The sequence below is a fragment of the Cololabis saira genome, chromosome 4 (genome assembly GCF_033807715.1).
Source record: "Cololabis saira isolate AMF1-May2022 chromosome 4, fColSai1.1, whole genome shotgun sequence".
In the NCBI taxonomy this organism is placed as follows: Eukaryota; Metazoa; Chordata; class Actinopteri; order Beloniformes; family Belonidae; genus Cololabis; species Cololabis saira.
Window position 1 is genome coordinate 27,583,633 of NC_084590.1, and position 12,970 is coordinate 27,596,602.

The 12,970-nt window shown below is 40.7% G+C and overlaps 1 protein-coding gene across 1 annotated transcript in view; it reads right to left on the reverse strand.

Annotated features, from left to right (window-relative positions):
- smc1b (structural maintenance of chromosomes 1B) overlaps positions 1 to 12,970 on the reverse strand; it is a 49,048-nt gene that overhangs the window by 23,456 nt on the left and 12,622 nt on the right. The window contains exons 5-9 of the mRNA XM_061720304.1: positions 7,881 to 8,119; positions 6,613 to 6,871; positions 5,466 to 5,606; positions 4,074 to 4,156; positions 927 to 1,134 (exon numbers count right to left, since the gene is read on the reverse strand). Coding sequence (XP_061576288.1) covers positions 927 to 1,134; positions 4,074 to 4,156; positions 5,466 to 5,606; positions 6,613 to 6,871; positions 7,881 to 8,119 — 930 coding nt within the window. The remainder of the gene's footprint in view (positions 1 to 926; positions 1,135 to 4,073; positions 4,157 to 5,465; positions 5,607 to 6,612; positions 6,872 to 7,880; positions 8,120 to 12,970) is intronic.

The window sequence follows — 12,970 nt, forward strand, 5'->3', positions numbered from 1 at the left end:
AAGACCAAAAAAACGAGTCACTAAGAAATCCATCGCTGAGGTCGAGGTTGCCAGATCTGGCAGGCTCCAGCCCAAACGCCATGTAAAACCCGCCGAAATAATGAAGAAACAGCCCGAATCAAACATTCTCTTTGTTAAAACCGTCAATTATTAAATCCGGAATAACTATCAAGTCATAAATAAATGAAGCCAAAAAGGGTTCAGGCTCCAAACAAAGACAACAATTAAATTGAGTAGATTAAAGCAGATATATCAGTGAGTTTATTGTGTAAGTTTCTACTTTTCTCTGCCATAATGGCAACTTTTTTGTTAATAATTTCTCCTACATATTTAGTAAAAACCAGGAAAAGCAGCCCAGATTTTATAAACCCGCCAAGTCCTGTATTTTTCAGCCCAATTGGGATGAAACCCGCCAAATCTGGCAACCCTTACTGAGGCGTTGTCAAGCAAGCACGCTTCTAACAACTAGTAAACACATTTATTTCTCCTCAAGACGATTTGATAAACTTTTCCCTTTTCAAATTGTAAGAAAACATTTTAATGATGATGCCATAATGGCAACTTAGGATAATTTATCCTAAATAATTAGTAAAAACCAGGAAAAGCAGCCCAAATATATATATTTTTCAGCCAAATTGGAACTTGCCCAACCTGGCAACACAGATTGAGAACCTCCGCAGGAGATTCTCCTCAGAACGATGAAATACATTTTTTAATGATGCAAAATTTAAGACCCTTGGATTGAGATTTAAGACAAATTAAGACATTTAAAGGCCTTATTTTAGAAAAATTGAATTTCAGACTTTTCAAGACTTTTTAAGGACTGGTTTTACCAGAAGATTAATCCAAACCAGTAACTTAACACTGGGAAACTTTTGAAAGATACAACGTAATTCAGCAGTAAATGATCCATATTCATATCTGACCACAGTTTCTGGGTAGAGTCTGCGCAGCTTCTCCAGCAGCTCTCTGCGCTGCTGCTGCCGCTTGCTCTCGTGTCTGTCCAGACGAGCGTCTCTCAGCTCCTCCGTCACCTGAAGCAGCTCCTGGTTCAGCTCCGCGCTGCGCTGATTGACCCACTGGAGCTCTGACGTCAAGCTCTCCTCCTGCTGACGGGATTCCTCCAGAGACACTCTGAGACACACAAAAGCATGGAATCATCATTGTGTTGGAAGAAACACCCAGTGTGTAAGAAAGTTATCTGAACTAGTGTTGTTTCTGGCAGCCTGTTTCAGTTTTAGTTTCAGTCTAGTCTTTGGGTCCAGCTATCATTTTAGTTTTTATTAGATTGAGTCACGTTCATTCTCCTTTTAGTCGTGTCAAGTTTCAGTCGACTACAAGTCTGAGCATTTTAGTCTTATTTTAGTCAGAATTGTCCATTTTAGTCTAGTTTTAGTCAAAGATTGTATTTATTTAGCCAAACCCATATTATCAGGGCTTAAAGTAAAAAAAAATCCTGAGCCTTTTTCCGGGAGCGGGGGCACATGCGCTCGGCAATTTGGCAAGCAATATTATTTTCCTTTTCACTATGGATGCTTTTGATATCAAGTTTCGCTAGTTGTCATTGTGTTTGACGGGGTATAAGATGACCTACAATCTAAAATATGAATATTTTTTTTTTTAATTCTGGTGCTATGCCCATACCTGTCAAGTCGCCGGTTTTGGCCAGGAAACTACCGTATTTTACCCCTCTTTCCCGCCGTCCCCCCGTATTAGTATTTTCCTGTAAATTTCCCGTTTTATGATATAATAATTTTTTAAAAGGGTTATTGTGCCTCTACAAACTGAATTGTCACTAACCTCGCGAGAACTGCCCCTTGCTGTAGCCTGGAGGGCAGTTCTCACAAGGTTAGTGGCAACAACGGGAAAAAAAACAACAAATCAGATGGATGGATGTAATAAAGATGACATTTCTGCCAGAAAAGCAAAGACTATCTTGTAAATATATCTAAAAATGGGAGCCAGAGACCCACATGAGTGACAATGACAAATTAAAAGAAAATGTTTCACTTGAAGACAATCAATTTGTATATAAACTGAAAATATTTAAAATAAATAAATGTTCCCCTTTGTTTTCATTTAGACTCTATTATAGGAACTACATACATAAGAATATCCACAGCATTTCAGTGTCAACAAAGGTACATAAAGAGCACATAATTGTAGTTTGTAAGTGATTGAGGTAGATATTTTAAATATTTTGTAAACCTGTCTAAAAATGTAATACTGGACCTCGGTTGGGCTGGTTGGACAGCGGGTGGCGGAATATTTCCCTTATTTTTAAATCCAAAACTTGACAGGTATGTATGCCATGAGTATTCATATACAGTAATCCCTTGTTTTTCGTGGGGGTTACGTTCCAAAAAGAACCCGTGATAAGTGATATCCGCATAGTAGCAACCCTTTTTTTTTTTACAATTATTATAGAAGGCTTCAAATTGCGGAGATCAGCACCGCCTCGCATGTATTTCACTGCTCTTCTGACTGCCGCTGCATCCTGACTCGCTCTGCAGCGTCTTTTTCTTCTAAAGCCTGCGGTGCAGGTGTGTTTTTTCGAGAGAAGAACATGGTTATGGGTATTTTTTTGTCGCTCTTTTTTTCTTCTGGGTAAAAAGATTCTTATAAACCGACATTCATTAATTTTTTCTCCATCTTCAAGTCGGTGATTCGTATTCCGGCAGGTTGAAACACCGCTCTGCGCCCTGATGCCGTCAAAGACCCGCCCAGCTCTACTTCTGATTGGCTAGTGTTAGTTTAGTTGAGCGCCAGAGCTGCTTTCCTCTCATTCCATTGGTAGACGAACTTGGTTGACTCAAACTGACAATATTCCGTAGCCTATCAACACATATTTATATGTAAACCGTTAAAGTTACTCATCTTTTAATTTTTTTTTTTTTTTAAAGCAGTCAAACTCGCGCGCCGAGAAAAAAACTTTGTACGCTGGAGATCCGGAATACTTTAAGCCCTGAAGACGTTATGTTTGGCGTAAAAGCAACACAGCTCATCACCCTCAACACACCATCCCCACTGTCAAACATGGTGGTGGCAGCATCATGGTTTGGGCCTGCTTTTCTTCAGCAGGGACAGGGAAGATGGTTAAAATTGATGGGAAGATGGATGGAGCCAAATACAGGACCATTCTGGAAGAAACCCTGATGGAGTCTGCAAAAGACCTGAGACTGGGACGGAGATTTGTCTTCAAACAAGACAATGAACCAAAACATAAAGCAAAATCTACAATGGAATGGTTCACAAAAAAACATATCCAGGTGTTAGAATGGCCAAGTCAAATCCAGACCTGAATCCAATCGAGAATTTGTGGAAAGAACTGAAAACTGCTGTTCACAAACGCTCTCCATCCAACCTCACTGAGCTCCAGCTGTTTTGCAAGGAGGAATGGGCAAAAATTTCAGTCTCTCGATGTGCAAAACTGATAGAGACAAACCCCAAGCGACTTACAGCTGTAATCGCAGCAAAAGGTGGCGCTACAAAGTATTAACTTAAAGGAGCATGAGGCTCCTTTTATGAAATGAGACTGATTAGCGCCACCTTCGCCACGACGGCCGTCGGGGGTACTGCAGCCAACAGCGAAGCCGGCACGGGCGAACGGGGAGAACGCGCATGCAGCGTCATGTGAGTCACATCCGCAGGACAGCGGGGGAAATTCGGGTCCAGAATTGCAGCACATTTTGCAGCACACGGCCTGTTCAAGGCAACGGAGAGATACGGTAGAGGGCTCATTCGTTTTGGTTTGGAACGCTTCATCTGACATTATTACGTAGCATCTCGTCCCGTTTTCCTCAGGTGATAAAGATTCGTTGACGACGATATTTACTCATCATCTTCTTTGACGAAAGCAACTTTAATCTGAACTTGACCTTTTGAGAGCCAACCTCTGATCAGGAGCCTCCCTAGAGGTGTTTCAGGTTGGTCCTACTGAGCTCAACTCAGGACACCTGGAGAGATTATACCTCTCACGTGGCCTGACAACAGCCTCCTCTCAGAGGAGCGGAGGCTGCCGTCCGTCCACACTAACCCAGATGAGTGGCTGCATGGACAGACAGATAACTCACTTGCAGGTCTTGGTGTACTCCTCCAGTTTCTCTGCTCTGCCTGTCAATTCTTCCAGGTGAATTTGACTGTTTCTGATGGCAACCTGCAAAAAAAAAAAGATGTCCCAGGTGTAATGAAGTGTATTAACCTGTTCAGCCCGAGGGATTTTGGAGCTGAACTTCACCTGAACAGGCCTATCCAAATTAAATCAACAATATCTCCACAGTTATAAGGACAATATGCATAATCTTGGTCTCAATGGATAGCTAAAACTTCCCAGCATGCATTTCCAGTGTCAGAAAAATTGTGAATGTTCAAATGCCTGAGCAAATTGTGATAAACCAAAGAGAAAAAATTTAATTTTTTATCCTTGTCTAGTTTTATTTTAGTTTAAACAGTGGAAAACACCATGATAGCAATGAATATAATTATAAAGACCCCACTGCCTGGATTCAGCAACTCCTTGACTACAACTGTACCAAGTTACATGAGAATAGCTTCAAGCACATAGATTTTATAAAGGTTTTAGTGTGGATAGTACCAGCTTTTCCTAAAGAAAGAGGAAAATTCTCGACGCGGACGAGTGAGGGCGCAACGCGCCCGAACCCTCTAGGGGGGTCCGGGGGTCCAAATTTTGAAAAATAGACTCAAAATGGTGCATTCTGGTGGTCTCAAAGCTCCATAATCACATCTTTTATCAATGCAAGAATACACACAAAAAATCTGAATTTTTGCAAAGAATGATGCATTTTGATAACATAATAACACATGTTTGGGGAATTTTTTTTTTTTCCCCCCCGTTCCACGGAAACTGCGGAAATCTTTTGCTGAGACCAAAATCTGCGGAATTCCGCGGATCCGCGGAAGATTCTGATCCCTTATACTTAGACTGTGCCAAATGTTTTTTTTTACCCTTTTTTTTACCCTTTTTGAAGGGAATCTGGCTATCTGCTGAGAAATGTGAATTTTGGCTTTCGGTTTGTTTTGAGATCGGCATGAAGTGGTCAGCCCAGAAAACATTATGTTCGGTATCTGAAAGCGTAGCTTTTCTAGTTTCATATGATACCCACTATGTTGGGTTGGAGAAAAGTTATCTTGTGTTTTGTTGCGGGTGTTGCTCCTGTTGCGGGCGCCATCTTTGTTGCGTATTGAAGTTGTTATATATCAAATACTTTGTTGACAAAACGTACTTGGAGTTTTGACATATTGGCTTCAGGGCTTCTTGTTTGAGAAACAGTTGAAAGAAAATACCCTGACAGTTCTTGAGTAACGTTTCCACACGTGAACTGGTGCATCCAGCTGGTGGACCAGTACCGGCTCCGTCAGGGGGAAGGGGTTAAAGACATCTTCATCACAGGTGATTAATGTGTTTTTAAGGGCAGTTTCAGGTGTCAGCAGAAAGGCTACGGTACCTCCACTTCCTTCTTGCGGCGCTCGTCGAAGGCCATCTTTTCATTGTCGGCTCTCACCTCCCAGTGCAACTTCTCTGCTTGCTGGCGCAGAACGGCGCCCTGTTTCCGGGCCAACTCCTTCAGCTCCTTGTATCGCTCGAACTGGAACGGATAAAAAAAGAAAAGCAGCACTGTCAAGGGGCCTGAAAACAAATACTTAAACAATATTTTATCACTAGCTTGCAAAAAAGCTATCACAAGGAACTGGTTGTCCAAGAATTGCCCAACAGTTGAAGATTGGATTAAGGTTGTTCAGGATATCTTTAAAATGGAGAAGCTAACTTTTTTTTAAGACAGGAACAGAACCAGTTTGATAGTCTCTGGGAAAACTGGATAAGCTTTATCACAACATCTTAATATATTACTGAATTATGCATAATTGAAACAAACTCCAGTTCCTAACTCCACTCAGATAGTTCTGTTCATCTGTTTGTTTGCTATTTTTCTTAACTTTCTTTCATTTTTTCTTTTCATAAGAGTTATGCATGGATGCAATTTTTTACTGTTTTACAATTATATTTTGTTTTATTATTATCAGTACAGTTATCAACCAAATGTTTTGTTTACAGATATATATAAAGGTCTAAGGGTTTACATGAGTTAAATGTATATATTGGTTCTATAACTATTGTTGTCGACCGATAACTTGTGCTGATTTTTTTGTGCTGATGAGCAGAATGTTTTTATTTATTTATTTGATTTATTTATTTTTTTCTGTAGGGGGGTATTTAGTATTTTAAGGGAACTTCTCAGAATGTTCGAGGGGCGAAAGTGACAATCTATTTTTTGCTATCCCCTTAAAAAATGCATCTTCTTTTTGATTTCTTCTTGATTTATTTACTTATTTGGTATTAGTTTTTATTTCCTCCTCCACCTCTTTTTTATTTTTTTCTCTTTTTATGAAAAAAAATACTCGATTGATACTACAATGATGTGAATCTCGTATAATTGACTTTATTTCTCTAATAAAAGTTTAATAACAAAAAAAAAAAGGAAAGCAGCAAACGGACATCACAAATGTTTTCTTTTTTTTCATTTACAACCAGTAACTTTCCTTAGTTGCAACTGGACTTTTATGTGTCTTTGTTCAAACTGTATGTAAAGTCACCTGGTCTTGGTCCAGCTCGATCCCTCTTCCCCGCGCGACTCCCTCCTCCTGGATCTTCTTCTCGTACGTCTTCCAGGTTTTCTTCAGTTCAGCGATTTCCTGCCGACCCTCTGCCAGCTCCTGCTCTTTAATAGCCAACAACTTCTGGCTCTTCTTCACAGCATCCCGGATCTCCTTGTTCTTCTTCAGGTGATGGGAGGAGTTTACTTTGGCTTTGATGTACTGGGACTGAGACTGGGACAGCGCATGTTCCAGACCACTGGTCAAAAACAGGGAACGGAGACCAGGTCAGACTGAAACAAGAGGTTCTCTGACATCAGTTATTGGAAGATGTTAAATGACAACATCAGGGCGTCTACAGGTTTGACCAAGTTCCATTGAAGACTTCTTAATACCATTTTCAAACAAAATTTAAGACCAAAAAGACAGTCACACACTTTGAACCCAAATCAACATTTACCCACATTTGTTTGCCGCTGCGAAATCCAGCGCTGAGGTCGACGTTGCCAGATCTGACAGGTTCCAGCCCAAACGTGATGTAAAACCCGCCGAAATAATGAAAAACCCGCCCAAATCAGACATTCTCTACGTTAAAACCCTAAATTATTAAATGCGTAATAGATTTCAAGTCATAAGCAAATGAAGCTTCACAAAACCCCTAAATAGCCCAAAAAGGTTCAGGCTCCAAACAAAGACTACAATTAAATTGAGCAGATTAAAGCAAATAAAATATCAGTGAGTTAATTGTGCAAGTTTCTACTTTTCTCTGCCATAATGGAAACTTTTTTGTTCATAATTTCTCCTAAACATTTTGTAAAAACCAGGAAAAGCAGGCCAGATTTTATCAACCCGCCCAGTCCTGCATTTTTCAGCCCAATTGGGCTGAAACCCGCTCAACCTGGCAACCCTGACTGAGGCCTCTAACAACTGTAAACAGGTTTATTTCTCCTGAAAACGATTAATTAAATAAACTTTTCCTTTTCAAAGTGTAAGAACATTTTTTAATAATGATCCTCTTAAATTAAGATTAAAAAATGAAGACCCTTGGATGAAGATTTAAGACAAATTAACACATTTAAAGGCCTTATTTTAGGAAAATGGGATTTAAGACTTATGGCGCAGTTGAATATCTCCCCTCCAAAAATGTTGAGCCTTTTAATGTTTCTCTCTCATGTCCTAATTGTGTATGGTTGAGTGATACGTGGTACATGACAACAGAGAATCCTGACTGACCTCGCAGGGACAAGGCTCCTGAAATCTCAACATACCGGATCTCTTTCTCGGTGAGCTGCTGCTCTCTCGTGAGGCGGCCGTGTTCCTTCTTCAGGGCTTTGACCGTCTTCTCCCTGCCGACCAGCTCGTTGTTCTTAGCTGCCGCAGCCTGCTGCCTCTGCCTCAGCGTCTCGCCAACGGCATGGATGGACGTCTCGTTGCAGTAAAGTTCAGCCAGACTCAGCTGCAGACGGTTGTGGTGAAGATCATCCACCAACGCCTGGTATTTCTCTGCCTGGAAATAAGACGAGTGACGTCAGGGCTCCAGACTAACTTTTTTCACTAGGAGCACAGTAGCCCCTAACTGAAAATTTTTAGGGGCACAATCAGAAATTTTAGGAGCGCACATCGTTTATCGACACGCTAACCAAATTTTTACATTTCTACTACATTTCAGTGTATTAGTAATACGTATTTCATAATAGATTAATGAATTCAGGGATTAAAGCAAAAAAAATATTTTTGACTGAAAAAATGTTTTCAGGCCAGTTCATATTCCTATTATTCTTATTATTCATATTCATATGCCATCTATGCGCTGCACCAACTTTAAGAATGGCCCCTTTTTTGCAGTGCGGTCGTTTCCCAAAGGTTTCAAGTAAAAAAGTTAAATGCTGTATTAGCCCTTCTGTTTTCTGTTTTTCATCACCATTTGATTAGATCCGATATTAATGTGGGTTAGTGTTATTAAAAATGTTTTTTGAGCTGTTGCCTGAATTATACGACTGTAAAATAACTAGTGAAATAATAATTTCACAATAATTATTGTGAAATAACTAAAAGATAAATAACTCAAATGGGTCTTTCAATATCCATTTAAAGTGCAAAAAAGAAGGAAATATCAACAGCTCATGCAGTAAACAAATAATTTTAGCTTGTCTAATTTATTCTGTCACCAGACACACAGCTTGCCATGAAGCATCAGGGATTTTTTCATGTATGTCATGACAAACTCTGTGTCCAATAACAGAAAAAAACCAAACAAGCTATGAACTTCATTGAACTTATATAACATTTTAAAATTTAAGCTGAAATATCCGAAACACTGAACACTGGTTGTGCACGGGTGGGGGTGTGTATGAGTGTGTATGAGTGCGTCCTTGTCTGTGTGTAACGTGCCTGGCGATTCAATGATCTGCAAGTTTTCCCCGCACACAGTTGACTGGACACGAAAAGATACATGCGAAAAAAGATCATTTACTTTAACGGCGACGTCTGTAGGTGTAATAATCATAATTTTGTATTACAGAACGACGCGCTCTCCTCACGTGGAGCGCGAGAGCGGGGTCTGTTTCTTAACGCAGCTGGTTGTCTGTGTGAGCGGACATTAACGCACATGGCAGCATAAACACAGTCTCAAACAGCAAGTAACTTCCAGCATTAACAGTCCTGCTCAGCCTGCCGTCTGTACGGAGTAAACTTTGGTTCTCTATTTTCTGCGCTGGTTTCTCAGGCGGCCGCTTCGACATGTTTGTTTTCTTCATGAGGGCAGCGGGGGCGGGCGGGGGAAAGAAGCGCAGTGTCCCCGGCTCTTACTGACCCTTTTTTCAGCATTTTTTCAAAAGAAAACGTGATTTAGTTCGAGTTTTAAAAACCAGCGCTTTGTTAACGCTACCGCTGCTCTTTGACGCCGTGTTCATTGTTTGATAGTTTCACACCACGCGCATATGTGAATTAAATGACGTGACTACTGGTCCCTCAGTCTCTGACAAGTCAGTCTTCCCTGAGGGGCGGGAGCCAACCGGCCCTCCTCTGGTTCTGATTGGCTGATACCAAGGCTCTGGCTAGATTTATTGGTTTACAACAGCGTCAGTTTAATGTCCAACATGATTTAATTGGATAGTCTAACGGCTGATTTATGGTCCCGCGTTACACCAACGCAGAGCCTACAGCGTTGGTGTAACACTGGCAAATGTACTGGTCGCACGTGTGCGAGTGGACATGAAATTCAGTCGCACATACTCAAATTTTGGTCGCAAATTGCGAGCATTTGGTCGCAGTCTGGAGCCCTGGACGTTGAACAAATAAATGAATCATCATGTGGTCGTGGTGGCGCACAATCCACGGCAGTTACCGTATTTTCTGCACTATAAGGCGCACTTAAAGGCCTAAAAATTTCTCAAAAATCACCTTTAATACTGTGTGTAGACTGAGATCCAAAATCTGCCACCCACCTTGTGTATGTGCACTACGGTAAGCGCTCCACCAGATTGATCGGTGGACCATTTCCCGCTGAAACAACGATAAACCTGCTAATTGACCCTTTGTCAGCCTTCTGATTGGTCCCTGACTGACCAATCAGAAGAATCATTCTCCGTTGCTACATCCAGAACAGCCGTCTCTCGTTCATAGCAATGGAAAATCCATAGTTTTAACTTGCCTTGAATCAAAATTTAAATCACTGTATTCTTTTTTTTAAACTTTGTATTATTTGAAAGGAACACTTGTCCCCAAGTCAGAATATTTTTTTATCCCCAAACTGGCAGAAATCCAGTCCGTACTTCCAAAACAAACTCGTGAAACTCTTTTATTTATTCATCTTAAAATGGTTAAGCACTTGTAAAAGTGACACCCGCTACCCAGAGAGAGTCTCAGAAATAAAACCAAACCCAAAACCAACGGTAAATTACAATAAAGCTACCTGGACGGCTACACCTCCCACCATGCTATCAGCTAAACTCATCAAAAGATCTTGTTTTCACCAAAAACCTCAGTTTTTTAAACTCACTCCACGGTACCAGAAGTACCGTATTGGCCTGAATATAAGACAGTGTTTTTTGCATTGAAATAAGACTGAAAAAGTGGGGGTCGTCCATTCGGGGTCTAGACATTATACCTATTCACAATGCTAGATGGCACCAGATATCTTTAAAGCGAACCCCTGTCACGAAGAAGAAAAATAAAAAATAGCAGTAAGAAAGAAAAGAGAAGAGATAACAGAAAATGGAGAAACGTAGCGACAATCTGGAGAAAAGTGTGTGGAAGATCGGCAGGTTAACCGGCAGCTGAGGAGAAGTTATGACGCAAACTTCAAGATGATGATTTGAATGAGGCAAAATAACAGGCTTTTTCTCTCCAATATATTGTTATAATCATTTGTTTCAGATGTACTGTAATTATTTTCTGTATAAAAATTGAATTTGGTGTTCAAAAAGTGTTTTTTCAAACTTGAGTCTTGAAATAGAGTGGGTCGTCTTATATTCGGGCCAATACAATACTTTTTATTTAATATCTAGTTGCTGTGGATTTTCTTTGATACAATATTAGAAATAAAGTGATGTAAAACCCTGTTTTTACAATGGAAATGGACGGGAGATGACGGTTTTGTCTGACCTGACAACAGAGGCTTGACGAAGGGCCAATTGCAATTTACTTGCCTGAGGAACCCCTAAAACGGCACAGGTGAAGCAACGCGCTGGTAAGGCTCAATTTAAACTGCAGGCTATCGAGTATGACAATCAAGCAGCTGCGAGACATTTCAATCAAAATGAGTCCATGGTCAGAAAGTGGAGAACAAAAAAAACTAACTGAACCAAGTGAGGAAGAGGAAGCTGAGTTTCCGAGGGGACAAAGCGAGGTGTCCAGAGTTGGAAGACCGACTGGAACAGCGGAATGTGGAACAGGAGGATGTGGAACAGCAGAATGTGGAACAGCAGGATGTGGAACAGCAGGATGTGGAACAGCAGGATGTGGAACAGTGGCAGGGGTGATAGTAAAAAAAAATCCTGAGCCTGAACTTTTTTTCCCTGGGAGGTAAGCGAGCCCCTAAGCCAAGATATATGCCCCGATCAACACAATTGTCATTTTTTGTCCTCTTAAAGTGTAAGTCTGGTGTAAATTGACCTATGGTCCTGTTGTTCAAGCTCACCACATGCAGCCCATAGAAAACAGAATGAAACACATTTATTTTGGTGATTTCGGTTAACAGCCTGGAGCCTGGTGACGCGAGGCTAGAATCAATCTGATTGGCCAAAACCCAAGACCACCCCCTACACTATTACCGATTGGCTTAAGTATGGCTACTGGTGTGGTTTTGAGTGAAAGCGTTTCTCGGATCTACGCGAACGTAGTGCTGGGCGGTATGACCAAAAATTTATATCACGGTATTTTTTAAAATTATATCGGTTTCACGGTGTATCAGGTTTTTGTTTTTTTTTCATGCACAACTGGGTGTTAACCATATTTTCTAATGATTTGGAAAGGAATTGCTGCAGTAAATTGGCTTAGAAGGGCCTATTTTACTGTCATGAGGAGGAAATATTGTAGAAAAACATTAATGTCCACACTAGTATAAATACAGGTTTGCATGGCCTCACAAAATGATGCCGTTTACAATGAGGTGGCACTTATGATTCTAATGTAGGGCTGAACGATTTTTGGAAATTATCTAATTGCGATTTTTTTCCTCAATATTACGATTGCGATTTAATATGTGATTATTTTTTTCAAGGTCCTGTTCTCATGTATTTTTCAACTACACAAGCAATAAATCAGTCTGTTTCAAGTAGATTTTCACTTGAAATAAGTAGAAAAATCTGCCATTTTTTTGCTTGTAATGAGAAGATAAATCTTGTCCCACTGGCAGATTTTTCTACTTATTTCAAGTGAAAATTTACTTGAAACAGGTGAAAATTGTCAAACAAGTTATTTCTCTGGTGTTATTTTCCTGGTGATGACTCTAAATGTTGAAATATCAGTAAAACCACATTTATTGATGAAATGACATAAGGGATGGAATGGGGGGATGGCAGTTTTACAGGGGGGATGATTTGGACCGTTTTTATTTGGGGGGGGGGGGGGGGGGGGGGGGGGGGGGGTGTGCCATCACATCACCCCTCATCCCCCCTCAACCCGAGTACTGCTCACACGGAACTCAGAACTTCTTCATAAATAACTCAAAAATCCCAGAGAGAAAAAAAACACCAGCAAGCTAACAAACAAACCAATAAAGCTCACAGAGTTAACAAAACGAACCAGCAATCAACAACTCGTAGCTGTTTTAACCTCTCCTCCTGATGGGTTGCAGGTGTGGTTTAAGGCTGATTTATAGTTCTGCGTTACACCAACGCAGGCCATACGCCGTGGG